This window comes from Thunnus thynnus, chromosome 22, assembly GCF_963924715.1.
Source record: "Thunnus thynnus chromosome 22, fThuThy2.1, whole genome shotgun sequence".
Lineage (NCBI taxonomy): Eukaryota > Metazoa > Chordata > Actinopteri > Scombriformes > Scombridae > Thunnus > Thunnus thynnus.
In genome coordinates, this window is record NC_089538.1 from 20,815,958 (window position 1) to 20,842,487 (window position 26,530).

Sequence of the window (26,530 nt, forward strand, 5' to 3'; positions counted from 1 at the left end):
TCATGATGTGGAGTAGCACAAACACTGATGGAGGCGTGTTTATGTGCATATTTTTAAAAGCATCTGTCTTTGTGTTGATCAGTCTAATATAACCTGAAGGCTCTATAACTCATATTACTTCACATTATTATTTCATTTCTATCGCTGTAACGCTACTTAAGGAATGAAACGACAAGTTACGTAATCAGAAGCTGGACTGTTCCTAAGGCCTTATGCCTTTAATAAGAGCAGATTGAATGTGTTTTGAAAGAATGCCTTTAGCACCTTATTCTTGAGAGTGTACAAGAGCTGCAACTAATGATTATTGTCAATTGTTTTCTCGATTAATCAATTAGTCATTTGGTCTATTAAATGCCAGAAAATTATGAAAAATGTTTCCAGCACCCAGGATGCATCCTCAAATATCTTGTTTTGTCCTGACCAACAGTAAACAACCCAAAGATATTTTACTATTTTTTACTAGCATAGAAGAATAAAAAAATCAGAAAATATTCACTTTTAAGAAGCTGGAACCAGATAATTTGAGCATTTTTCTTAAAAAATGACTCAAAATAATTAATTGATCATCAAAATAGTCTGTGACTAACTGACTTATTGATTCTTCGACTTATTGTTGCAGCTCTAGAGTGAACTGGTCTTTCTTGTCTCATGCAAAAATAAAACGCTCAAGCATTGAAACAAGCTGGTCTGTGACATGAATAATACTGAATACACTAATTATTTTGAGTGCCATGTGGAAAATACAAGTAATGACAGTGATGTTACACACTTTTCAAATGTCAAAATGCATATCACTAGCACAAAACAGACATACAGTTAAAGCAACATCATCCAAACCTTTTGCAGACCTTTGTGTTTGCAAGAGTTTGAAACTGTAGACAAAATTTCTGCTGTTCAAATGAAAAACAAATCATCTTTTAGAACTTGCAGACATGCAAATGCAGTGATCTTCCTCTTTTGTTTCTGGTCTGAGACAGGATGGTATCATTCACATAAAAATGGACATTATAGTGCTGAGTTGGAAAATAAATATTATTTATATAGAGAGTAAATAGCAATGGTCCTAATATTGCTCCTTGTGGGACACCTTTATCAATAATTTAGGGACTAACAATGGAAGCTATAAAAATAGATTGTTTTTATGTTTATTTGGTTTGTATGATTATTTTACGCCAATCACTTGGCGACAGCAGCAAAGAAAAACTCCCTTTTAACAGGAAGAAATCTTGTACAGAAACGAGCTCTAGGTGAGCAGCCATCTACCTAGACCAGTTGGGTTGAGACAGAAAGAGGGAGGGGAAGAGGGGACACAGAGAAGCATGATGACAACACTAATAACAATAACAATGATAATAATAATAGAGATATCTCTCTAGTAATAATAATAACAACAGTAGGAGAAGGTATCGAGACAGGACACCCACAGGACCACGTCACCATCACTGCAGCCCTCGATGTCCGGTTTTCCTGTGAGATGAGAAAGCACAAAGACTCCAGGGAAGAAGTCAAGTTAGTAACATGCATTAATGGTGCATGGATGTGAACAGATGGAGAGGAGGAGGAAGAGGAGAGAGGAGCTCAGTGCATCATGGGAAGTCCCCCAGCAGTCTAGGCCTATAGCAGCATAACTAAAGGCTGGACAAACTTCTTATTAATGAAAATGAATATGTAAGGTATCATTTCTCCTTTAAAGGATAGGATCATAAAGTCTTAAAACAACAGTCATGTGTTCATATGAACAGTGAAAGAGGTTTTCCTCATTGTAATCATTCCTCCTGTTCTTACTGGCCGTTAAAAGATCCCCTTCAAATGTGCTTTCAATGTAAGTGATGGGGGGCAAAATTCACAGTGTGTCCACACAGTGTGCAAAATTTTGTGCAAAAATGCATTTAAAAGCTTATATGAGGCTTCAGCAGTCTGAGTTAGTCATATCAAGTGGATATCTGCCACATTTACAGTCTTTTTAGCATCAAATTCCCTCTTTGTGTTTCCCTGTTGAGCTGCAGTGGACACATTTTTGCACAGGAGGAGGACTGTGGATTTTGTCCCCCATCACTTACATTGTAAGTGCATTATGAAGGGATCTTCTAATGGTCAGTATGAACAGGATGAATGATTACAGCAAGAAAAAACTATTTCAGTGTTAATTTGGGCTCCTGACTATTGTTTTAAGACAGACTTGAAAAACTGTGAACCAGTCCTTAAATTACAGGACTGTCACAAACATTTTCTAGTCCTTGCTCTCTACCATGAGGCCACAAATTATTTAGGATCAGCAACACTTTTTTTTTTTCATTTTTGTTACTTTGAATAAATCTCATTTTTATATATGTAAATTTATTTGACATTTGACAAGGTTGGAAAAGATATGAAGTCATGAACAATTCCTCCAAAACCAAACTACAAAATCGGTCATGACCATTTGGAGCATTTTCTGATCCGGTACCTCTGCTGGCAGGATCACGTTGTTTGTCAATTCCTTCCAAAACTGCTACAAATGACTCAATGACTTAAAAAAATGATTCACATGACTGTGCTCTGATTTGCTACCAATAAGGTTAAGGTCCGGTTAGCGAAAAATCGTGGTCATAAAGAAATCAACATTGATTGTCGGTTGTAAAACGGGAACAAACACCTGTGTCTCGTGTCGAAGTCACGTTGCAGGAAATTTTCCAGGAATGTTATTTTTATGATCCTCATTTATAATCACCTGCTAATTCTAACAGAGATAAAAAAACAAACAAATTGGAGAACAGATCCAGAGCAATCTGATAAGCTAAGTCACATGTCAACAGAGGTGTTGAAAACAGAGAGTGTTGTAGTGTAGTAGTAAAGTCATGTCCAAGGTCCGTTACTGTGTGAGTAAACAAACTTTCTACTTCCTTTAAGTAGTGTTCAAGTCTCAGCAAATATCTTCTCGGTACTGAAGCAGTCAAGGGCATTGCTCCTGAAACAAGGAATTATCGTTGAATGCCCTGATTCACCTCGAAACATACCTGTACTGTACAACCTGTCAAACAACCAAATGGCTACTGGTGTCTGTTACACCTCAGCCATTAACAATGCCAGTTTTTCATCCTGCTCCTATAGTCACAGGTCCCACCAGATGCCAAGTTCATCCTGACTCTGCTTCCTTTGGTTTGCTTTTACTTTTGAAGATAAACATTACACCTATACTGGCTCGCACAAGGATTTTTTCTCCAGTCCAACAATTTTCGCTCCTGCTGTTGCACAAAGTCTGCTTTCATGGCAACCCCCATGATACAATGTGTTGACGACCTGCTGCTTAGCACGCCATACTGACATGCTCTCCCTCCTTTGTTCGTTGCTGAAGACAGTCATAAAATGTCCAGAGACAAACTGCAGTTAGTGTCCCAGTGTGTTAAATATCTGGGCCATATTGTCATGCCCCAAAATCTCACCCTCAGTTCTGATGGGGTTGAAGCTATTTGCCGAAACCTATTTCCAAGCAACAAATGATGTCTTTCCTGGGCCTGATTGGCTGCTGTAGGACCTGCATATTAGACACCTTCCAAAATACAGACACTGTTTATGTATGTGTGTGTGTCTCACTAATGAACTCTGTATGTAGTTGTTAATATCCTTCTCTCACCCGCTCTATTTTTATTTTTTTTCAAATAACTTCCTCATCTCTGATAACAATGTTCACATTACGACTGTTAATGCTTGAGATGGTTTATAATAGTTGTACAACATTCACGATTTAGACTGTTTCGTTGTCAATCCTGCAAACTGTAATTATGGTTATCCTGTAAATTTCCATAATTTAGTGGACATGAACCGGACTCACTTAACATTTTGCACAATTCATTCTTGTAAGTCCTCAAACCTCAAAAAAAGAAGGATTTTGATTGTGTCCAAACATAATTCTTAAAGAAACGAGGCTTCTCAATCTCGATAATAGATATCTCTGCCCTCATGCACTTGATATGATCATGTTTTACATACACGTGTTCTTGGTTGCAAAACACTGATAAAGCAACATATAGAAATGAAGTTGTGACTCATGCCCTTTGGGTCTGATAAGGATTGATTCTATAGTGTCAAGTTTATTTAAATATATGTTTTTTATTAATTGTAAATTGTGAAATATGTTTTGTTATGCTTTATTTGTATAAAATAAAAATTTGTAAAAAAAAAAAAAATGCTGTAGTTCATTTTGGAGATGAAAAGTTATGAATCTTGTTTATAAACACAGAATAGACACCAATCATAAATGTGATTTGTATTCAAAGTTTTAATACTTTTGTCACAAAAACAAAAAAAGTAAAGAAGCTAAAGTTTTTAAGAGAACTTTAAAACATTTCTAACAAAACTATGAAAAGTTTAGTCAATTAATAATATTTTGTTCAGATAACTTACTTCAAATACGGAGTTGTAGAGTGAACGAACAAGTCTTTTCTACTGAGACTGTTTTCAGTTCATACAAGGTCTGAAGTGGCACTGTGCATCAGTGGTTCTCAAAGTGGTGTCTTTGTCCAGGGGTCTTTCAGGGGTTCCAGGGGGTCCCCATAAGGGGAATAATTTATTTTCACTGTAATTCCATCCATAAGTAACATAATGACAGAATGTATGACTATTTTCGTCATGGGTTTCATACACTTTCTATAATAAAACATCTAAAAGCAAAAATCTTATCAGATGGGGGACTATGCTAACTGTGCCAAGAGCATTCAAGTATGGCATCAATGAATGTTCACGTGATACACAGTTATATTGTTACCCTTTTTTTATAGTTTCCTTGGACTTACCCATCAGTGGCCAAATGCATTTTACAATGAATCATAAAATCTGATTACCCTTTGGACTGGGGTGAAACAAATCATAATTGGTGGATAGATAATTCACTGTACTGTATATAAGAGCTTGCATTTCTCTTGTTCTGCACCTAAGCACAAGCTGAGACCACAGGCTGACACGAAGAAAGAAGAAGAGAAGAGAATCCTCCAGCAGGTTTGCTACGACTTTCTCCTCTTTGCTCTTCTCTTCTGCTCTGTTCTGTCTTATACGACATGTACTCTCTGCAAAGGTATCAATAACATGTCTGTCTCTCTTTATTGCAGGTGCTAATCACTTTCAACATCTGCATCATCTCCAACCACGAAGATGCTGATTGTGTCTCTACTTGTTTTTGCCATGATGGCTCTGACCAGAGCAGCTGGTGAGTTTTACAATTCACTCTTTGTGTGTGTGTGTTTGTGTGTATGTGTATGTGTGAGAGCAAATAAGCTAAGTCATCAATTGGCATTTTATCTGTTCAGCTCTTCCAGAAGCAGAGGCTGGAAATAGTATAGTACCATTAATTCAAGATGGTGAGTTTATATATATATATATAGAGAGAGAGAGAGAGAGAGAGAGAGAGAGAGAGAGAGAGAGAGAAAGAGAGAGAGAGTGTTTGTGTGTGTGTGTGTGTGTGTGTGTGTGTGTGTGTGTGCGTGTGTGTGGAGTGTGTGTGTGTGTGAGCAGATTAGCTAAGTCACTAACTGGTGTTTTATCTGTTCAGCTCTTCCAGAAGCAGAGGCTGGAAATGGTACCATTAATGAATTAATGGTACCATTAAATCAAGATGGTGAGTTTATATATATATATATACATGTATGTATGTATGTATGTATGGGGGGGTGTAAGTCACTAGTTGGTGTTTCAATGATCTGTTCAGCTCTTCCAGAAGCAGAAGCTGGAAATGGTGTGGTTTTATCAAAAAATGTGTGTGTTTGTTTTTTTTGATAAAATGCATCAAATTCCATACAGTTCAAATGGATGTTTTATCATTTGCTTACCTGCAGTTGGTAGAAACAACTACATATGAGGATATGTAAATGATGAAATAAGTCTCTTTCCAATCATGCACAGTTCCATGTCTATGTTTATATTCTGGGGCTCTAATGGAATATCTTTGTATGATTTACAGTTCAAAAAACTCCTTATTTATCTTTTACTGGCTGTTTATGCAGCACTTCAGTTCAGCCTCTGTGTGTAACAAGCCGTTTTAGCTCCTTGAAACAAACATTGACTGAATGCGAACATGCAGGGTAAACCTATTAATGTAGTGTATGACGGCTGTTCATTTCCTGTTTCCTACCACCAGTGATGAGTTTCTTTTACCCACGACAGCACTCACTCTCTGACCTTAACCAAGTGATTACTGTAAACATGACAACAAAGTTCCCCTGACCTTAAAGTCCCCTTCCACTCAAAAATGTGTTTTTCTTCTTGTTACTTTAGTTGGATGTTTGAGCTTCACTGTGCAGAATGATTTATGTGCAAAGTTTGTTTTCACATTCTGCTGAAGGGGGAGGTATCATCACCTTCTAAGTTGATATTTTGAACTTGTTATATTCACTCTATTTTAGCTCAGCTCAGCCTACCAACTCCTGAGGGAAATATCTGGCTCTTTAGCTGCTAAACGCTCCACTATGTTCACCAGCTAATCTACAGCTAACTGTGTCTGTTTGCCGTTTGGTGCTGAACTGGTAGTGTACAGTGAGTATTTGGAGCTTTTTCTCTGAAAACAGCTGCGTGCTGTGGTTGAAAGCGCTAAGAGAGAGTGCAGAGAGTAAACCAAACCAGTGAAGTTGCAGCCAGACAGCTAAACAAGCTGGAACTCAATATAAAGCTTTGTAAAGCTGCAGAGTCACTGATAATTCTCTGTGGGTTCATCACTATGAACGACACATCTGACATTACACACTGTCATTTAAAACATTAAAAAATGTTGATTATAGCTGCTTTAAGGAGGTGGTCATTGTGGTCAGAAAACTGATTTATTTTTGAAATGCTAGTTGTGGAAGACACAGACAAAAGATCTCATCCTGACAATGGTCGCAGCAGATCAGAAAATGCTTATATGTGACATATTTAGTCATTTACTTTTGAGGATTTGTTGCCTACATTTGATGTTAAATTGCCAGTTAGTTCTCCCATCAGAAGTGATTAAATATAATCACAGAATCAATATTATTCCAGCAGAAGGTCTCATCAGCAAGACAGGCCGAAGATGCTCCTCTGGTTGGATTGAGTTCGGAGGTCGCTGTTTCTACTATGAGCCAACAGCCACGAGTTGGAGTGAGGCTCAGGTAATAATCAGGATGATGTGAATTTAGTGCAGAATGCATTTACATGATGTTAATGCTCTCTGAATTGATTTAATTGACATCTTATACTGACGTATTTCTTATTTCTTACTCTCTCTGTCTATCTCCACTGTAGAGAAACTGTCGGTCCTTGGGTGCAAACCTGGCATCAGCACACAGCATTGAGGAGCTCCGAGTCATTGAGAGGGTTATATTTCTTCACACTCACTGGGATCCACCAACTTGGCTTGGAGGCTCTGATAGCAATGCGGTATATCATTTATAATTGTTATGGTCTTACTGTCCCTATAGAATAATATATTTTTCTAATGAATTTACTCTGTTATGTTTCTCTCTTTCTCTAGGAGGGTGTTTGGAGATGGCTGGATGGTACACCTTTCGACTTTACATACTGGTGTCCAGGAGAACCTAATGACAACAGCAGCCAGGACTGTTTACAAACTAATTATCGAGGTAAATCATTAAACAATTATTTTGCTTGAGAGAACAATATATGAGGGGAAAAGATAAAGGACAAAAGGCATTTTTAAAATAATTTCTGAATCAAACATTCTTGGAGTTTATGAAATTAGTCAGAATTAATTTCTTCAGTTCATTTTTACCACCCGGTTCTATAGCCTAATTCTTAAAAGAAATACTAAAAGTCCATACCTAGATTTTAGATTTCTAAACATTTTATATTTGTGCAGCCTTAGTGCTCTCTGAGCATGTAATAATTTTTAAATGTTAAACATTACTATATTGTGCAATTGAGTTTATGGTACTGATATAATTTTGACATTGATTAATGTGATTACTCCTTACAGTTTCTGTATAAATTATCTGTCTGTCTATTGTGACAGCTTAAAGGATAGGTTCAAAAATTTTCAAATCTGTCTTAAAACAACAGTCAGGTGCCCAAATGAAGACTCAAAGCGATTTTTCTTGCCATAATTGATAATGCACTGACCAGTTATAGGCCAATGTCCAACCTTCCTTTCATTAGTTAGATACTTGAAAAGATAGTTTCAGTGCAAATAAACACCTTTCCTAAAGAAAACAATACTCTGGAGGAATTTCAGGCAGGCTTTAGAAAAAACCACAGCACTGAAACTGCTCTTACTAAAATAATCAGCGACCCTAGACTAAACTCTGATGAAAATAAGGTCTCAGTTCTCATCCTATTAGACCTAAGCGCAACGTCTGATATGATTGACCATGATATCCTAATCAATTGTCTGGAAAAGTGGGTTGGTTTTTCTTACTGTGTGTTAAACTGGTTCAAAATATACATCAAAAAGTGAAAGTTTTACATCAGTCTTGGAGATCATGTGTCTGAGGAATATGACAACTGCTTTGGGGTTCCACAAGGGAGCTGTCTTGGTCCATTATTATTGTTACTGTACATGCTGCCACTTGGTGACATCATCAAAGAGCACAATGTATGTGTCCATAGTTATGTCGATGACACACAACTGTACATCTCTGCCGAACCAAATGATTCTGTAGCTATAAACTCCATTACCATCTGTCTTCTGTTAATAAATAATGGATGATGCTGTACAATAATCTTGGGAAATTAACTCCCTGGATTAAATCTGAGGTTACAAGTCTTGGCGTTATCTCAGATTCAGATCTGAGCTTCAGGTCCCACATTAACAAGGTGATGAAAACATGATTTTTCCACCTTAAGAAATATAGCTAAAGTACGACCATTTATAAATAAAAAAGACGCAGAAAAACTGACTCATGCCGTCATCTCAAGCCGGCTAGTACACTGTTATGCACTTTTTACCGGCCCTCCAAAATAAAAACACTGAGAGACTTCAGCTCATTCAAAACTCTGCAGCTCGGCTATTAACCAGAACTAAGAGGAGAGAACACATTAGTCTGGTTTTGGCTGCTCTGCGCTGGCTTCCTGTAACATTTAGAATTGATTTTAAGGTCCTCCTTACATACAAAGCCCTTAATGGGCTAGGACCAAGCTACATTGCTAACTCCCTTGTTAACTATTTTCCTTCAAGAACACTGCGATCATCTGTTGCTGGTTTATTTGAGTTCCCAGCAACCAGCCTTTGTCAATTACACTCCAAAACTATGGAACACACTACTGACATCATCTTTTAAATATTTTTAAAAGAAAATTAAAAACTTATTTCTTCACTTTCACCTTTAACTAGCTTTTGTCTGCTTCACACTTATATACTACTGCACTTCTTTTAAAATGTTGAATTTTACTTGATTTTATACATTATATGTATTCTATGTCTTAAATTTGTTCTTACTTTATTTATTTTATTTTACTCTTATTTATTTTATTTCATGTTATTTTATTTTACTTTTATCTTTCCTCCAGTTTTATACTGACCATTAGAGGATCCCTTCCTAATTCACTTACAATGTAAGTGATGGGGGATAAACACCACTGTTCTTGTTATGAGAAAAAAGAGTTAGTCATATCAAGTGGAAATCTTCCACAGTTACAGTCTTGTGAGTAAAAAATTCCCTCTTTGTGTCTCAATGGACAGTATTTTCCTGTTCAGCTGCAAGTATAGTAACAAAAAGGGGGAATTTGGTTCTAAAAAGAAACTGTAACTTTGCAAGATATCTACTTGATTTAACTAATTTGGAAGGATGAAGCCTCATATTAGCTTCAAATAACCTTTAAAATACATTTTTACACGGAAAGGGGACGTTGTAAGTGCATTATGAAGGGATCTCCTAATGGTCAGTGTGAACAGGAGGAATGATTACAGCAAGAAAAACATGTTTCAATGTTCATTTGGGCACCTGACTGTTGTTTTAAGGAAAGATTTTAAAAAACTGTGAACCTATCCTTTTTCCATACAGACAGTTTTAGGTTTTGTTTGTTTGTGTAGCGCTGATTGACTCTTGTGTTTTTTAGGCTCTTCAGGTGACAGATGCTGGGATGATATGTGGTGTTATGCTCATCTCCCATCTGTGTGTGTCAGAGGTTTGTACTGATTCCTGGGCTGACAAAGAAGAACCTGTCAAAAGCACAAACATTGGAGGATGTGTGTATGTTTGCATACTCATCTGTATTTGTATCATCAGTTTTGTATATAACTTGAAGGCTCATATATAATATCTTTATTTCTTTTCTATTGCTTTATTGCTTGTCTCTAATAAGAGGAGACTGAATGTGTCATAAAAAGAATGCTTTTAGCTCCTTACCATTTGGCGTTTTACACCTGATATGTGAGTCCATGCTGTCATTTAAGGTTTATGCTGTTAATTAAGAAACTTGCCTGTTAATTCCCTAAAAAACCAATAAAATGTTAAGTTCTGCACCAACTGTTGTTTAAGTGGCTTTGATCAGTTTACACCATGCCTCTTTTTTCATGTAACAGCGTGGGTTTAAGGAAAAATCATGTTGGAGTTTTGAAGTTGTTTAAGATGCTTATTGAGTAAATATAAAGCATTTTTGGAGATTTTGAAAACAGGAATATAGATGAAAAATATGTTTGCATATAGTTTGTGTTGCATACACAGCAGCATGTCAGCAAATACACTGTTATGGCACCAAAATGTTCAGGAATCAGTGTTTAATCAGCAGAGAAAAGGGGACAGAAGAGCTTTATTGTTTTAAAGATAAAAAACATTTTTTAATAAAAAAAATCATGAAGCCATTTTTTCAATTTCTAGTGGTCTTTACTACTGTCAAAATATCATATTATTTATATACATTATACTAAAAACATTCATACAGTATGTACTGTACAGTATGCAGTATGTTCACTGTATATTCTGTGGGCAGCTTTACAATAAAAGCTGACACAGTATTCAGTCCCTCGAGGAAAATGCAGTTTTGCAATCGCAATAATTAAAGCAAATTCAAGAAATCTGACCAATATTTACAAGAGCTTGCAATTTTACAAAATTACTGCAACTTTTTCGCATGAAATAGCCAAATCAATAGACTGCTTGTGATTTAGATGAACTATTGCATTTCATGTCATGGTAACTTATGTCATTGCAGCGCATTCAGCAGGGATATTGGAATTCAAGTACAGTATTTTCTTTTTCATATAACATGATTCTCTTGTTCAGAATTTGCACTGAAATATATTTGTTTATGTGATATGCAGTATGCTTTTTATTGAAGTGATTACATATGACTCTTCACTGGTAGTGGTATTTACGAAAATTTTCTTTGGTTGCAATTTTTGCCAATTCCTGCAATTTTACTGCAAAAAGAGCACATAAAACATTGCAAATTGTATCACAATTTTTGAAAAAAGCCGCTGCAAAATCAAGCATTTTTGGTCGCAAAAAATACCAAAAAACTCTGAAATCCTGGAGGGACTGAGAATTAAACTAAAATCACATTTAGTCATCACTTTTTGTAGTCATAACTTTAACCTTTAAGTCATAGTTATATCTATGACAAATGATCTTCTTCTAGCTCCACTGCTAATAAAAAAGTTGTAAGCCAATATGGCCAAATACAGTATGATCAAGTGTTCATATTTGTGGACTGATTAGACTGATTTGTTTTTACATTCCTTCCATAAGTGCCTTTTTCTTCCTAGTTTTCTTCTTCTGGCTCTCAACTGTGCTGCTGTTGATGTAGTTGCTCACACTGCTCGCCCTCTTCATCTGGTACACCACCTTAGCTGCTTCATCAGAGAGACCCTACAGAGAGTAAGGGATGTTTTGTGAAATATGCGTCCCATCTGTGGGCCTTGTTTAAAGGTTTTCAGATCAGGGACAAGAAGACTAATGTTTACAGTATATCATACACATATAAAACATATTTTCAACATTGTGTAAATTATACATGTTTTATCTGTGTCTTGGAGAATACTTAAACCCTTTCTTGGAAAACTTATCCACTGATTGTGCCACATGTATCACTTTGAGTTGATACTTGCATATGTCGTTGCATATGTTGCAATTGCACAAAAAACTGTTAACTGTTCATTAAAAAATACACAAAATCTGTTTATTTGGATGAAGTTATGAGCTAGAGTGCTGTAAAAAAAAAAAAAAAAAAAAAACACAAGATGGCGATATTGTGTTCAGAGCCGCACCAAAAATGAATGAATAATTACCGAGGATTCTGTGGTGATGTCATCACAGATTGTTGACATTGTATTCATCCAATTGCCATAGATACTCTCTTCCTTTTCGATTGGCCTCTGCTTACTATGGGAAAGGCAGAAAGAGGAATTGTGTTACCAACAACACACAAACACACGCACACACAGTAACTTTAACCATCAAAACTACATACCCACCCATAACCCTAAAATCTTAAGGTGGACAGCTTTAGGTCCCCACAATGTCATATAAATCAAACAAACACACTAAGTCAGAGTCTTTATAATGTGGGTGGGCTGACAGGTCTGGGTCCCCACAGTGTTATGTAAACAAAACACACACACACACGCCATTTGAGCAAGACAAAGAAAAAATATCTGTAAGCATACGTGTAAAAAAAAAAATAATAATCTGTATGTTTTCCTCTCATATATTGTTTGTTATCATATGTAATATGTGGAAATAATCTATTTGTGATTTTAATAATTTAGAAAGAATGTCTAGAAGGGTGTGTAGTTGAGAAATATTGGACTTATCATAAAAGGAACAAGAGGTTTAATGTAACCATTTGAAATCTACCTGGATCAAAGGGCTCCAAGTGTCCTACCTGATTTGTTTGAGCAGGTCTTGCTGTACTTTCAGTTGACTCTGTGCTTCCTGCACCCGGCCCTCCATGGTTAAAGTGGCACAGAGCTGAGCACAGTGAACGCCAAGTACTGCCATGTTGAGGCTACCGGCCCAAATCCGACTTCACATAGACAGACATGGAGATGAGAAAAAAACAGACAAATTATTTAGTTTTTTAACATGTTTTCTTACTGTTATATACTTTTTTACAATACTTTACTTTGAGTATAAACACCTTTTTGTGGCATCACCAAAAAAGAAGAATACTGTACATAATCAACATAACTAAACAAGTAAATATCTAATCAAAGATGACATCTTTGAGAATCTAACACGGAGTCAACCATGAGTTTTTGATCATCTTTACTACAAAAAAAAAATCAAGTCGATACCGCAAAAGTATTGCAAGTTTAATTTCCAGCCCTATAGTGTTTTACCTTGGTTTGTTTAAATAACATTTGTCTAATTGATGATTAGCACCAATCATAAAGCTAGCTAACGTTAGCTCTCCTGCATCAGCCAGCCATCATCTCAGTACAGATCACACACTAACGTGATGGCAAATACCTGTATCATAAATCTCTGGAAGGCCACGGACAGTTTGTGAAGCACCGGGGGCAAAATGTGCAAATCTACAAGCTGCTGTCAAGACAGCACACACAGTTACCTCAGTAAAGGTGAGTTAGCCATGTTGCTAGCCTTCCTCCCTGTGTAACGTTACTTAGCTAACTTTAATATCAAGGTGAAACCATGTTATTATGAGACTTTTCTCAACAGTTTAATAAGCATGAACTCAGTTATTTAATTATACTGTGAGTATTTGAGGCTAGTCTATGGTAGTCAATGGAGTTAAATGATCTTCAGTGTTTTACCTGCTGGTAGTAACTGGTCGTTGTTCAGTGATGATACGTGTGACTCTTTGTCGGTCTCTGGTCTTGAAGCTCAGCTGGAGTTGGAAAGGAAGTGTGTTCCTCCGGAGAAAAACTGACAAACACACATATCATACAGTATATTTGGAAAACAGTCTGTTTAATGCTACTAATTGGTTTCTAAACACAACGCGCACACAGTTGGAGTTTGACAGAACTTGTCAAAGTTGATTTAGTTGTATCCCACCGGTCTTACCCTCATTAAACTCTCGCTTGACAGCAAACTGGAAGGTGAGCTCCAGCCCCTCTGTGACATTCCCGATCTCTAACACCAGTTTGTGATTATTCTCATCCACATAGGGAAAATACCTGCAAGGAAAGAGAGAAAGTAAGGTAAAATTGGATAAGATGTGAGGATATAGAGAGGAAGAGAGTGAGAGCATATTTTGGCATATCTAAACTGAAAATACACCATGTTATATAGCTTAAATTAGACATCTTTTTAGTGAAGGCTAATGTGCTAAAATGTTAGCATGGAGCAGTCAACCAGAGATATGGATGCTTTTGGTGTCTATATTCTCATCATTGGGAAGTTTGCATACAAAATAACCTGAAAACTTCCTGTATTTTTGGTGCCAGTTGCCACTCACACTCCGTCAGAAGCAAGCAGCGTTGCTGTGACTCCTGTTGCGAGGACATTGTCCATGGAAGCTGACTGGATCTCTGTTGCCACGGTGCCGATGCTGACGATGTTCACCTGCACGGGAGAAGGACAAAGATTTATAAAATGAAACTGAGTTTTATAAGTCAAGGTTATTTAGACCACCTTATAACACACCTCTCATACCATTTATATTCACTTACATCTATTTATATACCAAACAATATACTTAATATGTAATTTATTTGGCTACATTTCACTATGCTATGTCAACACAAGAGTCTTTTTGAACAGGAAAATTGGTTTAATCCCACAAAAGCCTGTTATATCCTGCTTACAAATGCACTATTTGAGAGAGTGTAACACTAAAACACACACAAACTAAATACAGGTGAAAAATTGTTCTCTGTGATACTGTAGATCATTGTTTCCCAACCTAGGGTCTGCAGACCCCTAGTGGTCCATAGTGTAATTGCAAGGCATCTGTGAAATACTAAAATATATATTTTAAAAAGATCCTATGGCATTTACAGACATATGCAGGGGGTCCAGTCCCCCAAAAAAGTGGTTGAGAACCACTGCTGTAGATTACCAAGTCTCAGCAAGTTGATATTCATAACTTACTGAACTAAAACCAGTAGCTTCCTGGAGGGAAATCAATCTATAAAACTCACTAACATGTCAAAACTTATGGTGTGCACTGGAAAATGTCAACAAAGATTTTTTAAAAATTAAAAAAGAATAAAAAAGTGTGTGTGTAATTAGTTGTTAAAACATGCAAAACCACCAATATGTTAGTTGCATTATCTACCAGTTTAATGAAAAATAACTTATTTTGTTTCATTTGAATAACTTTTTAAGGCTTGGGCAGATAAAATACAGTTGTAATTCACAATAAATAAAGAAAACATTAGAGGAAAGCTTGGGAGAAAAAATGTGGGTAAGAAATTTTTTTTTCAATTTTTTTGTTCACAACCCCTTATAGTAATCCAGTGATCTAGGTTGGGAACCACTGGTGTATCTCACCCGTCCTCCAGTACTGTCTGCCAGTCTCCCAACTTCAGCCAGGCGACAGTCTGTCCCTTCAAACGTCATTACTGATACTATCACCCTGACAGAGGAAAACATAGAGATTTATTTTATAATTATGATTTATAGATTTTTATTTAATGAAATTGTATCTGCACACAGTGTAACATGCAACTGCATTACAAACAGGGCTGTGCAATATTGTCAAAACCAAGACATGAATGGTCAAAATAACAACTAAAATGTGTGTCCTCACCCGCTCTCTACAGCTTGTAGAGCCAGCTGTTTGTAGAAATATGGAGTAAGGTGAGAGGAGGATAGAGATGAAGTTTGCTCCATCTCGCCAAGTCCGATGTTGGCTCTGCCGTCAGTACACAAAATCACCTGCATGACACAGAAGATCAGGAACTCCATTACCCACAAGTCCCCATGCATTTTCTGTCAGTTACTAGTCCAAACTGGTGGTTTTCACATGAGCAGCACCATTCTAAAGATGTTTGATAGCCTCAGTTTGATAAAATGACAGCTACTTAGACACCTGGTATAAACATAAATCTACATTTTACATAATAGCGAGTATAGCAGCAAACAATTTAAAATGTTTCAAAAAGGGAAAAACTTCTGTTAATTCTTTTAATTGTTTAAATATATGGTTTGGTCACACTGTGAAACAAAATGGAGCAATCAAACCAACATACCAGTGCTTTTAGATGTTTCAGCCTATTATTGTGTTAAATTACATATAAGTTGCGTTTACTTTATGTAACTGCCAACCATTTTCTGAGGTATACTATACGTTGTCTGATATTAATATCTCACTAGCATGAAAAATGGTTCATTAAGGACTGTAATTGTTTTAAATAGTCAAGTTTTATCTCCTTTTTATTTTCTTAGATCCTGTTTTGTTGTGTTGGATGTGATTTTTGTAAAAGAGATAATGCATCTCAAGAGACTTCCTGGTTAAATAAAGGTTAAATAAATAAAATGAATGGAAATCAGTGGCTGTCTGAATGGTACAGTGAGTCTAAAGCTGTACAGTATCATTGGGAAATACCAGTTAGTAGTAATTTAAAAGAAATATAATTTGAAGTTAATGTGTTAAAACACTGGTATGGTCCTTTAAGTCTTCAGCTGACACAATGACAAACTGCAACTGATGTTAATAGTGGACATCAGGTTGTAACTTTTGCCTTAAAGGGGACGTATCATGCACATTTCCAGGTTTATATTCTGGTGCTCTCCTGGAATATCTTTGCATGATTTACAGTACAAAAAACTCCTTATTTATCTTATACTGGTTCTTTATGCAGCCCCTCAGTTCAGCCTCTGTCTGATACAAGCTGAATTAGCTCCTGTCTCTTTAAGCTGGCCAATGTCTGTTCTGATTGGCCAGCTCCAATCCGAAATATGTGAGTGGACAACATGAACAAACGATGGCAACAAAGCCTACTGAATGGATGGCTGTTTGTGGGCATGCTTGAACAATCTGATGTCATCACAAAGAGGAAGTAGAGGTTACTTTGCAATGAAGCGATTAGGCTGAAACCCCAATTTTTGACTTGTAGGGACTTTCACCATGTTTAACAGAGTAATCCACCATCATAACAGTATAAAAATAATAGAATATCCCCAAAGGCATGTATACGCCCCCTTTAAAAAGAAGAAAATAGCTTTTCATTTACACTCACCTTTGAACCGGGGTATCTTGATGCCATGGCAACCGAGGCTAATGCTGCAGGACCAAGACACGTAGCCCCATGTTCCCTGAGCCTGGATTTGCAGAAACATTAAAAACAGAGATTCCAGTTCTGTATAATGAGCATTTAATCTAACAACTTTGTGCACAAACATAAACAAAGGAACAAAACCACACTCCATCGTCACTTACTCTTTGACCCTCTGTATTAGTTGTTGGTAGGTCTCAGCTATACAGTGTGGGATAGGGTAAGCTATACCCTGTTGCCATATATGGTCATAGTCAACCAACGCCCAATCCCTGAGAGTGAGAGGAGTACTAGTACCATCGCCATATATAACCACCTGGGGAGGGAAAAAAAAACAGGATGAGGTTAGAGTATCATGAGAATTGAGCATCGCAGCATTCATGTAAAAAGTAAAAAAAACCCTCATCGCAAGTAAAAAAACGTCAAACATTTGATTTATATTCTCACAAAAACGAGGATCAAAAAAATATCAGTGCATAAGTCGAAGAGATCTTAGATATTTATGGTGTTTTCCTCCCTTCAGTAGAAACCATCTGCTGTCATCCACAGTGCAACAAAAAAAGAAAAAAAAATAACAGAGGAAGACGAATCATTATTGTAAACAGGAAGTCATTGAGTCGAGTGATGCATGACGATGTCTTCTGTTGCCTGTCAGTCTTAACAGTCTTGGCGTTCTTTGTATGCTCTGATCTCTTGTCTGTTAAAAGGTTTTTCTTGGTATCTGTTCTTGGATTGAGGTAATACTCAGGTTTTAACAGTTGCAAGTTATACCTTGATATTCATCGTAAACCTGAGTGACATTTTTACGGCTAAAACACCAAGATTTACACTCCTTCCTTACCCCTTAGTTCAATCTTTTATAAGTGTCATAAGTGCTTATGCAATAGAATATAAAGATATTTGTCATCTGTCATGTATTTCCTGTTTTATCTGCTTCCTCCCCTCACTACGTAGCAGTGGTTCACATCTTTTTTTGGCTTGTGACTCAAACTGAAAACACATCAATATCTGTTTTGCTATTCCTCATCACAGATTAAAATTTACTGTGGGCATGAGTAGTGAGAAGTCAACCAAAGACTGATTCATTTAAATGATTACAGAGGCCCAATAAGGCAAAAGTGTCCAGTATTTTTTACAAGAAAAGAGCAAGAAAATGAGAAATAAGTCATTCTGTGACCCCCTATGCGGTTTGGGAACCACTTCTCTGTGGGGTCTGGAGTAAGCCAGTAGAATAACTATAGGCCTTTTCAACATTTAATCATCATAAATTATATGTTTAAAAAGCAATAGAGTAAATAGATTTACATTTAAATGATGCATCACAATCTAACAAAAAAAACAGTAGCTTACAGGGATCATTACAATTATTTTTTTCCTTTATTCTACCTTTAAATTATAAATTAATAACTGCATTTTAAAATGGAGAAAGTGCCTATACCTCATCATTGAACGTCACCAGAGCCACTCTCCTGTGAGGGGATTGCTGCAGCAGGGATGATAGCGCCCTCTGGAGGGCATCCTGGATACCCTGAAAAAACATATTTTGTCTTTTAACAAAATATACAGTTGGTAGAAAGTGTATACAACTCCTTATAGATTTTAATTCATTCATTCACCATACTAAACCAAACAAACATCCCACCTCTAGCCTGGATATATATGATTGAGATCCACTGCTTGATGTAACCTAAGGTGAAGAAAATACGTCAGGAAGATGAGTTGGGACTGACATCTCTCTTCGCACATTATATATAATTGACATTTATTTTTCTCCAAAACAAATACTCAAGTATAAGTTGGATAATCACACACACACACACCTCTGTTGTGACGCTCATGCTGCCAGAAATGTCCACACAGAACACGACGAGTGTGTTCTCCAGGTTCTGGTAGTCGTCATCGCTCTGGTTCGGCAGGTAAAGGTCATCACTGCGCACACCTGCACGCTGACCAATACACACTCTCTTCAAACTCTCTCTGTCATCTACGCTGTTTTCATGTCCACAAAACTCACACACCCATACCTGAGCAAGAGGGAGGAGGAGGAGGAGAGATGTTTGACTTTCATGTTGACCAGCTTTGTTTTACTGATATGAAAAATGAAACATACTTCATATAAAAGAAGGAAAAAGTCATTATAGTGTAGAGAAAAATGTAACAAAGAAAGAAAGAAATGAATTGTTTGATGAAGAAATAAATGCATTGAATAAACTGCAACTCACATTCTTCTGTATAGAACTCAGACATGACAAGGCAGCACTACATTTCCCACAGTTCACTGGGCTCTGGAAATTCTCCAAGCCTGACGCTGATTATAGAAGGAGAAAAAAGAAGATAAGTTAAAAAAGAAAAGAAAAGATAGAACAGGCATGTGTGATTACATGTCTTTGTCCGTCTAACCTTCACTGATGTTGACCAGTTTTCCAATACTGAGCGAGACAACGTTGACATTGGCTTTTAGTCTGTTTTCTCCCTCCGGCTTGTCAACTGAATACAATAAAGGAATTCATAAAAACAACCATAAATCACTTTGAAACATTAATGATTTATTTAGAGAGTAATACGGAGGGAGAGGAGGGACAACTCACCTCTGGGTGGGACAGGAGGAGGGGGGGAGACACGGGTAGGTGGAGACAAGAAAGAGGGAAGAGGGGGGAGAGGCAGAGAAGTAGGCCGAGATTTCCTCGTACGACGAGGAGGCAGCGGTGGAGGAACTGGACCTTAAGAGAGAAAGATCATGCTATGCTTTTTAACATCAGTAAAATATTCACCAAAATCCACAGCATGTCCACACAGTCACAGCTGTGTCAAAATGCATTATAAAGTTTATCTGAAGCTTATATGAGGTTCCAGCAGTCTGAGTTAGTCATATCAAGTGGATATCTGCCACATTTACAGTCTGTTTAGCATCAAATTCCCTCTTTGTGTTTCCCTGTTGAGCTGCGGTGGAAGTATAGTAATAAAAAGAGGGACTTTGGCACTAAAAAGACTGTAACGTTGAAAGGTATCTACTTGATTTGACTAATTTGAACGGCTGAACCCCAATCTGAGATAGGTTTGCCACACATCCTCTTCCTTGAAGCCTTGTAATGTTAAAAGTGAAACATACTGTTTTAAAATATGAACAATAAAGCATAAATTTAACATTTGTCTTGCTAGTCCAAGTAAGCTAAGCAGCCAAACATGGTTATGTTAGACTGCAATAACAGCCTATACTACAACTAATTATCTCTACAGTGCAATACAAGAACATGACATATGTTGACTTTTTGTCTGTAGCTTTAGCCACGATGGAAAATTATATCATGTATGTAGCCATCAAGTGCATATTTAGTTTTACAGGGTTTCACTATTTGTCAGCTGGAAATATTAAAAAAAAGTCAGCCGGAGATTCAGTTTTCAACCAACTCATAGAGCCAACATTTAATTAACTTGCTACAGCTGCCAGTGACAGTCATTTCAGATGCTCAAAATTGATTTTGTCCACCTCTGTCTGAAGTCAAGGACCCATTGTTCCAAAATTAACAAAAAAATTCCAGTTGTAAATCTTCCCCTGTTACTGTAAACCACATATGTGCCATGTGCGAATGGAAAGCTTGGGCGAAGCAACTGTAAGGGGGGAAGACCTCAAATGCAAATTCCAACTGAATTGGGTAAACACAAAAATTGTCAGTATGTGACATGCTTAGTTTCTTATCAGGCCTGTGATGTTGATGGGCACCGTTGTCCCTCAATACAGTACACAAAGGAAATGTAAGCTGCTCAAAGCTGCAAAAACTTAAAATAAGTTGTGGATGGTGGTGAGACAACTACACATAGAAACAAACAAAAGCGATTTAATCTTTGAAAAACTCTTTTGTTTTTACTTTGTGACACCTAATCGTCAAAGGCCATACACCATTTCTTACCAGTGCAAAATGGAAAAGTACATTTATTTCTTGTATAGACTACTAACTGTAAAAACAGTACACTACAACAGTTTGTAAGATATATACTGTGTATTAGTGCGTAGTATAAAATGTTGACACACTTCATCTTCCTTATATCCACTTGGACCATGTTTTAATGGTGAGAAACACTGGCTCATTGTAGTTGGTGGTACAAATTAGAAAAAAATGGAGGATTTTTAGTTTTATCTGCATTATTGCCACAATTTTTCAAAGGTCAAACACTTCGTTTTTGTTAATTAAGTTTGTCTTACAACCTATGTGTGGACTTTCCCTTTTTGAACTGCTATCTTTACATCTGTACATCTTCTTCACTGTGCTTCTCTGTGCGTCTGTCTCTTGCACTTGCAGACATGCCCACACACACACACACACACACACGTACGTTACTACTTAATATGCTTTCCTGTTATTTCACTACAATACTCTTGAGAATGTGTTGAACACAGCACAACACACAGAACACAGAACAACGGCACAGACATGCTGACCTTTATCAATGTGGTGTGTCTGTGACCATATAGGTGTATATATATATATATATATAGAGAGAGAGAGAGAGAGAGAGAGAGAGAGAGAGAGAGAGAGAGAGAGAGAGAGAGAGAGTGTTTGTGTGTGTGTGTGTGTGTGTGTGTGTGAGAGAGAGAGAGAGAGAGAGAGAGAGAGAGAATTACCTTCTTGCTGTTTAACAGCCACTATGTTGTCATACTGTTGCTCGATTACAGAAACACCTGTGGATGCTGTGAAAATCAGTTCATTAAGGCATGTTCATGGTACTTAAAAATTAGTCCAGTAAGCTACAGTGTATTAAATGGAACAAATAACCAAATTAAATACATTTTTTGGTTATAGCAACCATTAGGGAATGGGCCTGGTGCCTGCTCCTTGTATGTCAGTCAATTAATCCAGGATAAAGAGATGTTAGACAGTTGAATTTAAACTTTCATCCATCCAACTCGAGAGGATTAATCTGTTAATCTTTCTCATTGTCAACACATCCCATAAAAAGACCAAAACCAACAATTAAATTATCCTACTAACTAGTGTTGTCTGTGTCTCTTAAGCCTGATATTCAGTGGTGCTTGAAAGTTTGTGAAACCTTTTGAATTTTTTCTATTTCTGCATAAATATGACCTAAAACATGATCAGATTTCATTTTCAATCCCCTAACCCCTCTAACCCTAACCCCCCAACCCTAACCCTTAACCCTAAACTAGATAACGGGAACCCAATTAAACAAATGAGACAAAAACATTTAAATGAATCCATTATTTATTGAGGAAAATGATCCAATATTACATGTTTGTGTGAGGCAAAAGTATGTGAACCCTTGCTTTCAGTAACTGGTGTGGCCCCCTTTTGCAGCGATAACCCCAACCAAACATTTCCGGTAACTGTTTATCTGCTCTGCACATCAGCTTGGAGGATTTTTATAATATTTCTTCCTTACAGAACAGTCTCAACTCGGGGATGTTGGTGGGCTTCTTTGCATTACTATTGGATTAAGGTCAGGACTTTGACTCGGCCATTCCACATATTAACTTTCTTCTGTTTTAACCATTCTTTGGCACAGCGACTTTTGTGTTTAGGGTTGTTTTCTTGCTGCATGACCCACTTTCTGTTGAGCTTCAGTTCGCAGACGTATACCTTGATATTTTCCTGTAGAGTTTGCTGGTACAACTCAGAACTCATAGCTCCATCAATGATTGCAAGCCGTCCTGGTCCAGAGGCAGCAAAGCAGCCCAAACCATAATACCACCACCACCTTGTTTCACAGATGGGTTAAGGTTCTTATGCTGGAATGCAGTGTTTGCTCATCAAACATAATGCTTCTCATTCAAGCCGAAAAGTTTGATTTTGGTCTCATTTTTCCAATCGCCTTCTGGCTTATCCACATGGTCTTGAGCGAACCGTAGACCACAGCAATGTTCTTTTTGGAGAGTATATACCACTGATGTTCAATGTTCTCCTGATGGTGGACTCATGAACATTGAGTGTAGCCACTGTAAGAGAGGCCTTTAGTTTCTCAGATGTTACCCTGGGGTCCATTGTGACCTCCTGGACTATTGCCTTGCTCTTGTTGGATATGTTGGATGTCCTCCATTTGTATATGATCTGCCTGACAGTTGACTGGTGGAGTCCAAACTCTTAAGAAATGATTTTGTAACCCTTTCCAGTTTAGTGAGAATCAGCAACTTTTATTTTAAGGTCTAAGGCAGGAATCTCCTTGGTTGGAGCCATGACACACTTCCTCAAACCAGTGTTGTGAAGCTCAGACTTTGACAGTGAAGACCCAGATTTCTCTTCTTTAAATGAGACAGGGCCTCCCAGACTCACATTTGATTGTCATCCCATTGATAGAAATGTCTGACTGATTTCCTCTTCAAATAAATTCATAATCCTAGAGGTTCACATACTTTTGCAATTAACATTGGATCATTTTCCTCAATAAATAAATGCACAAGTTTATGGTTTTTGACTCATTTGTTTAACTGATGTCTCTTTATCTAGTTTTAAGACTTGCATGAAAATCTGATCACATTTTAGGTCATATTTATGCAGAAATAGAGCAAATTCTAAAGGGTTCACAAACTTTCAAGCAGTGCTGTATCTAGTTTATCAGGTATGAACAAATGAAAATAGTCCCCAACAAATGCACAAAAACTACAGTTCCCGACTCTTTTAGGAAACTACTTAGACTTTAAAAAAACAAACAAAAAAAGCAATATATAAGTATTATATACTTGTGTCCTGTCTTCAGTATGAACCGATGGGCTTGGGGGTGAGAGCCACAGACAGGGTGGGGAAGTCAGGAAGTATTCAGAGACATTATTGGTTTTGGTCTTTTTGTAGGATTTGTTGACAATAAGAAAAATATCAAAAAAACACCAACCGTATCCTTTAAAACAGGGACTGTAATTTAAATTAAACATGCTAAATCAACGACAACATACCAGCATATGAAAACACAGTGGAAAGGATCAGACATTATTTAATTGTAATGATTAAATGAATGACAATCAAAGCACTCACCTGCTCCATCGGATCTCAAATTACAAACAACATGACTGCAGGCAAATTCCATCTAAGACATATAAAGACAATGATTAGAATAAAGTGAACTTTCTTTAAAATATAATGTAACCTGAATACGCTGAACTAAAGTGAATTAGTATAAAAATAGAGAGAACGACAGATAAAGATGAATGTTTGATGCAGACATCAAACAGATCAGATATAGATTAACAGCTTCCTGGTATTGTCGGTTTATGTCACCATGACAATTGGGGCCTTGATTTGGTTATTTTTTTGAGTTAACAGGTGGCTGAGCAAAACCATGAAAGCAGACATTTCCTGTTTGAAGAGCTGTGAGCAATAACAGAACAATATAGTAAATGATGGTGTGAGTAGATTTGTGTGTGATATTAGCATTACACTCTACAACAGTTTAAAAAGGATCAAAATCGATGCAGCAGAACCAGAGATATCATCGTTTTTTTTCTATTTTCCCTCCTTGCAAAGCCTGGCGCCAACATTGCCCACAATTCAACCCAACTCAATGCACTCGACTGCATAGATTTGAGTGGGTTATGCTAGTAGCGACTTCACGCCGCTCCCTCCCCACAAAAAGCTTTATACAACTTTTTTTCACATACGCAGCAATACTCCCTAAGACCTGGAAACAGACCTACGATGTGTAAAATCTGTGGAGTTCCCCTTTAAAGTCAAGATACCACAGAACAGGATGCGGAAAAAAGACTGATGATCAGCTGTTTCATGGATCAAACCTACGACTACATCGTGTTTCTCTAACCACAGGGTCACCATGTCACTCAACAGCTATAACCTACAGGCTGAACGTCTCGCTCCGCTCTCAAAACAACTGATAGCTTGTGACTGATAGCAAAAGACATAAAACCCAGGAAAAGTCCATCCTTTTCTTCTTTCCATCCTGGTGTTTATGAACTCATCTGTTCTTCTTCTGTTCTTTGGTCTTAAGAGGTGGATTTTGGAGGTGCAACTTTTATCATAGTTTACGGCACTGGATCAAACTAGAGCTGAAACGATTAACTTTCACTTATTTCAGCTTCTCAAACGTGACAATTTGCTCATTGTCATGTCATGTCATTTGGATTTTGGACTGCTGGCAAGAACAAACATGCATTTTGAAGACATCACAAAGGTTTCTGACAGATCGTGATGAAAATTTCATGATTTTTTCACATTAGACAAAGAAAAACAGACGCGAGTTGTTGAAAGCATCTTCGCGCCAACCCATGGCAATCCATAGTAGCTGCCAGTCCAAGCCTGTGTCTGCATTCATTACGCCATTAATCTGTAACTGTGCCCTCATTTAGGATACAAAATTTGAATACATTTCTGTATTCAGCAGCGTTATCACATACAAGTTGGAAATAATTAAATGTTGCAGCCAGACTGCACCAGACTTTTGCACTGTTTCCTGATCTGTTAACATGGAGGAATCAGGAAATTGGCCTTAAAAACTGAAGAGTTTTATCTTAAAATATAAAACTGTGAGGAGGCCCAAGTGTGGCAGTTGCCGCTGTTCTTTTCTTTAATTTAATTTGGAAAAATATATCAACAAAACACGCACAGGCTCAACTCATATGTGTTTGAATAAATGTTTAAAGATGCTTCAAAGAGACATCGTCTAACGCATGTCACACATCTTTTGCACTCAACTACTTAAAAACATCCATTCTACTGTAAATTGTGGCATTCACACTATAAACTGTACATAAAGTTAATGTGTCCTGCCCCTTACCACTTTATAAGGATTTAATGAACTAATTATTAAGTCTTTGAGTTTGTGGTGGTCAAAGCTTGCGATACTTCCCCGCGAATTGTATCAAAAATGAGTTATTTTGTTCTTTTTTGCAGATATTTCCTCCCCCCAAAAAAGCATTTGTTTTGGTTTTATGCTATTTTTCAATGTAAAACAGTAGACGGCACTTAAATCAAATGATGGATGTCTCACATTGGAGTTTTGACACTCTTCTGTATGTCAATTGGTAGAAATCTGTCGATTCTGAAGGGAACATGAATGAATTTCTAACATTACTACAATTTTAAAAAAATGTGTTGCTCATTAAAACAGAAAAAAAAGTAAGTGATTGGTATGTTGGGAAACTGGTTAGGCTTTGGCTGCTGGAGAAATCAAGCTTCAGAGTTTCTACCTTCACTGATATACTGTGGCTATAATTCAACAATCTTTCAAAGTGAAAGCACAAAAGATTTTCATGATTTATCACTAAAAACACACACACATACACACACACACACATTACAATAAGAAACAAATTACCTTTGCCGCAGTCTGTGTACAGTGGCGTCGCTAAAACTGAAAGCAGTTACTTCTAACGTAGCAGGTTTATAATATGTGTGTGTGTGTGTGTGTGTGTGTGTGTGTAGGCGTGTTCAAAGTCTAAAGAGCAGAAAGTGGTATGCGTGTCACTTGTGTGTCAGGAAGTTGGTGCAGGGTTGGAAGTTGAGA

At 37.1% G+C, this 26,530-nt stretch overlaps 2 protein-coding genes across 4 annotated transcripts; one reads left to right on the forward strand and one right to left on the reverse strand.

Moving 5' to 3' along the window:
* Positions 1 to 4,888: 4,888 nt before the first annotated feature.
* On the forward strand, positions 4,889 to 10,563 carry LOC137174159 (type-2 ice-structuring protein-like). Of its 3 annotated transcripts, none has more exons than XM_067579286.1 (8): positions 4,889 to 4,974; positions 5,085 to 5,182; positions 5,283 to 5,333; positions 5,525 to 5,590; positions 6,988 to 7,097; positions 7,231 to 7,365; positions 7,460 to 7,568; positions 10,000 to 10,563. In XM_067579286.1, the coding sequence occupies exons 2-8, from the start codon at positions 5,128 to 5,130 to the stop codon at positions 10,077 to 10,079; spliced, it is 606 nt and encodes a 201-aa protein (XP_067435387.1). In that variant the 5' UTR covers positions 4,889 to 4,974; positions 5,085 to 5,127; the 3' UTR covers positions 10,080 to 10,563. The 3 variants fall into 3 exon arrangements, with proteins under 3 accessions (XP_067435387.1, XP_067435388.1, XP_067435389.1); XM_067579287.1 differs by having other exon boundaries at positions 6,991 to 7,097; XM_067579288.1 differs by lacking the exon at positions 5,283 to 5,333.
* Positions 10,564 to 11,278: 715 nt separating this feature from the next.
* si:dkey-9k7.3 (circularly permutated Ras protein 1) lies at positions 11,279 to 26,451 on the reverse strand. Its single transcript, XM_067579283.1, has 19 exons — positions 26,342 to 26,451; positions 24,049 to 24,100; positions 21,690 to 21,755; positions 19,657 to 19,788; positions 19,469 to 19,555; positions 19,291 to 19,376; positions 18,889 to 19,092; positions 18,711 to 18,755; positions 18,507 to 18,596; positions 17,233 to 17,384; positions 17,033 to 17,114; positions 15,601 to 15,728; positions 15,342 to 15,426; positions 14,305 to 14,411; positions 13,911 to 14,023; positions 13,658 to 13,769; positions 12,766 to 12,906; positions 12,170 to 12,263; positions 11,279 to 11,750 (listed from the first exon to the last, which is right to left on the reverse strand). Exons 2-19 carry the CDS (start codon positions 24,098 to 24,100, stop codon positions 11,613 to 11,615), a joined length of 1,914 nt encoding a protein of 637 aa, XP_067435384.1. The 5' UTR covers positions 26,342 to 26,451; the 3' UTR covers positions 11,279 to 11,612.
* Positions 26,452 to 26,530: the final 79 nt, after the last annotated feature.

Excerpts from the sequence above, each read along its gene's own strand:
- LOC137174159 (XM_067579286.1), top strand. The coding sequence starts at position 5,128 with ATGCTGATTGTGTCTCTACTTGTTTTTGCCATGATGGCTCTGACCAGA. Across the intron at positions 5,183-5,282 it reads GGCTCTGACCAGAGCAGCTG|CTCTTCCAGAAGCAGAGGCT; the intron begins GTGAGTTTTACA and ends TTATCTGTTCAG. Across the intron at positions 7,366-7,459 it reads GAGGCTCTGATAGCAATGCG|GAGGGTGTTTGGAGATGGCT; the intron begins GTATATCATTTA and ends CTCTTTCTCTAG.
- si:dkey-9k7.3 (XM_067579283.1), bottom strand. The coding sequence starts at position 24,100 with ATGGAATTTGCCTGCAGTCATGTTGTTTGTAATTTGAGATCCGATGGA. Across the intron at positions 18,756-18,888 it reads GCATGAGCGTCACAACAGAG|GTTACATCAAGCAGTGGATC; the intron begins GTGTGTGTGTGT and ends TCTTCACCTTAG. Across the intron at positions 18,597-18,710 it reads CATATATATCCAGGCTAGAG|GGTATCCAGGATGCCCTCCA; the intron begins GTGGGATGTTTG and ends ATGTTTTTTCAG.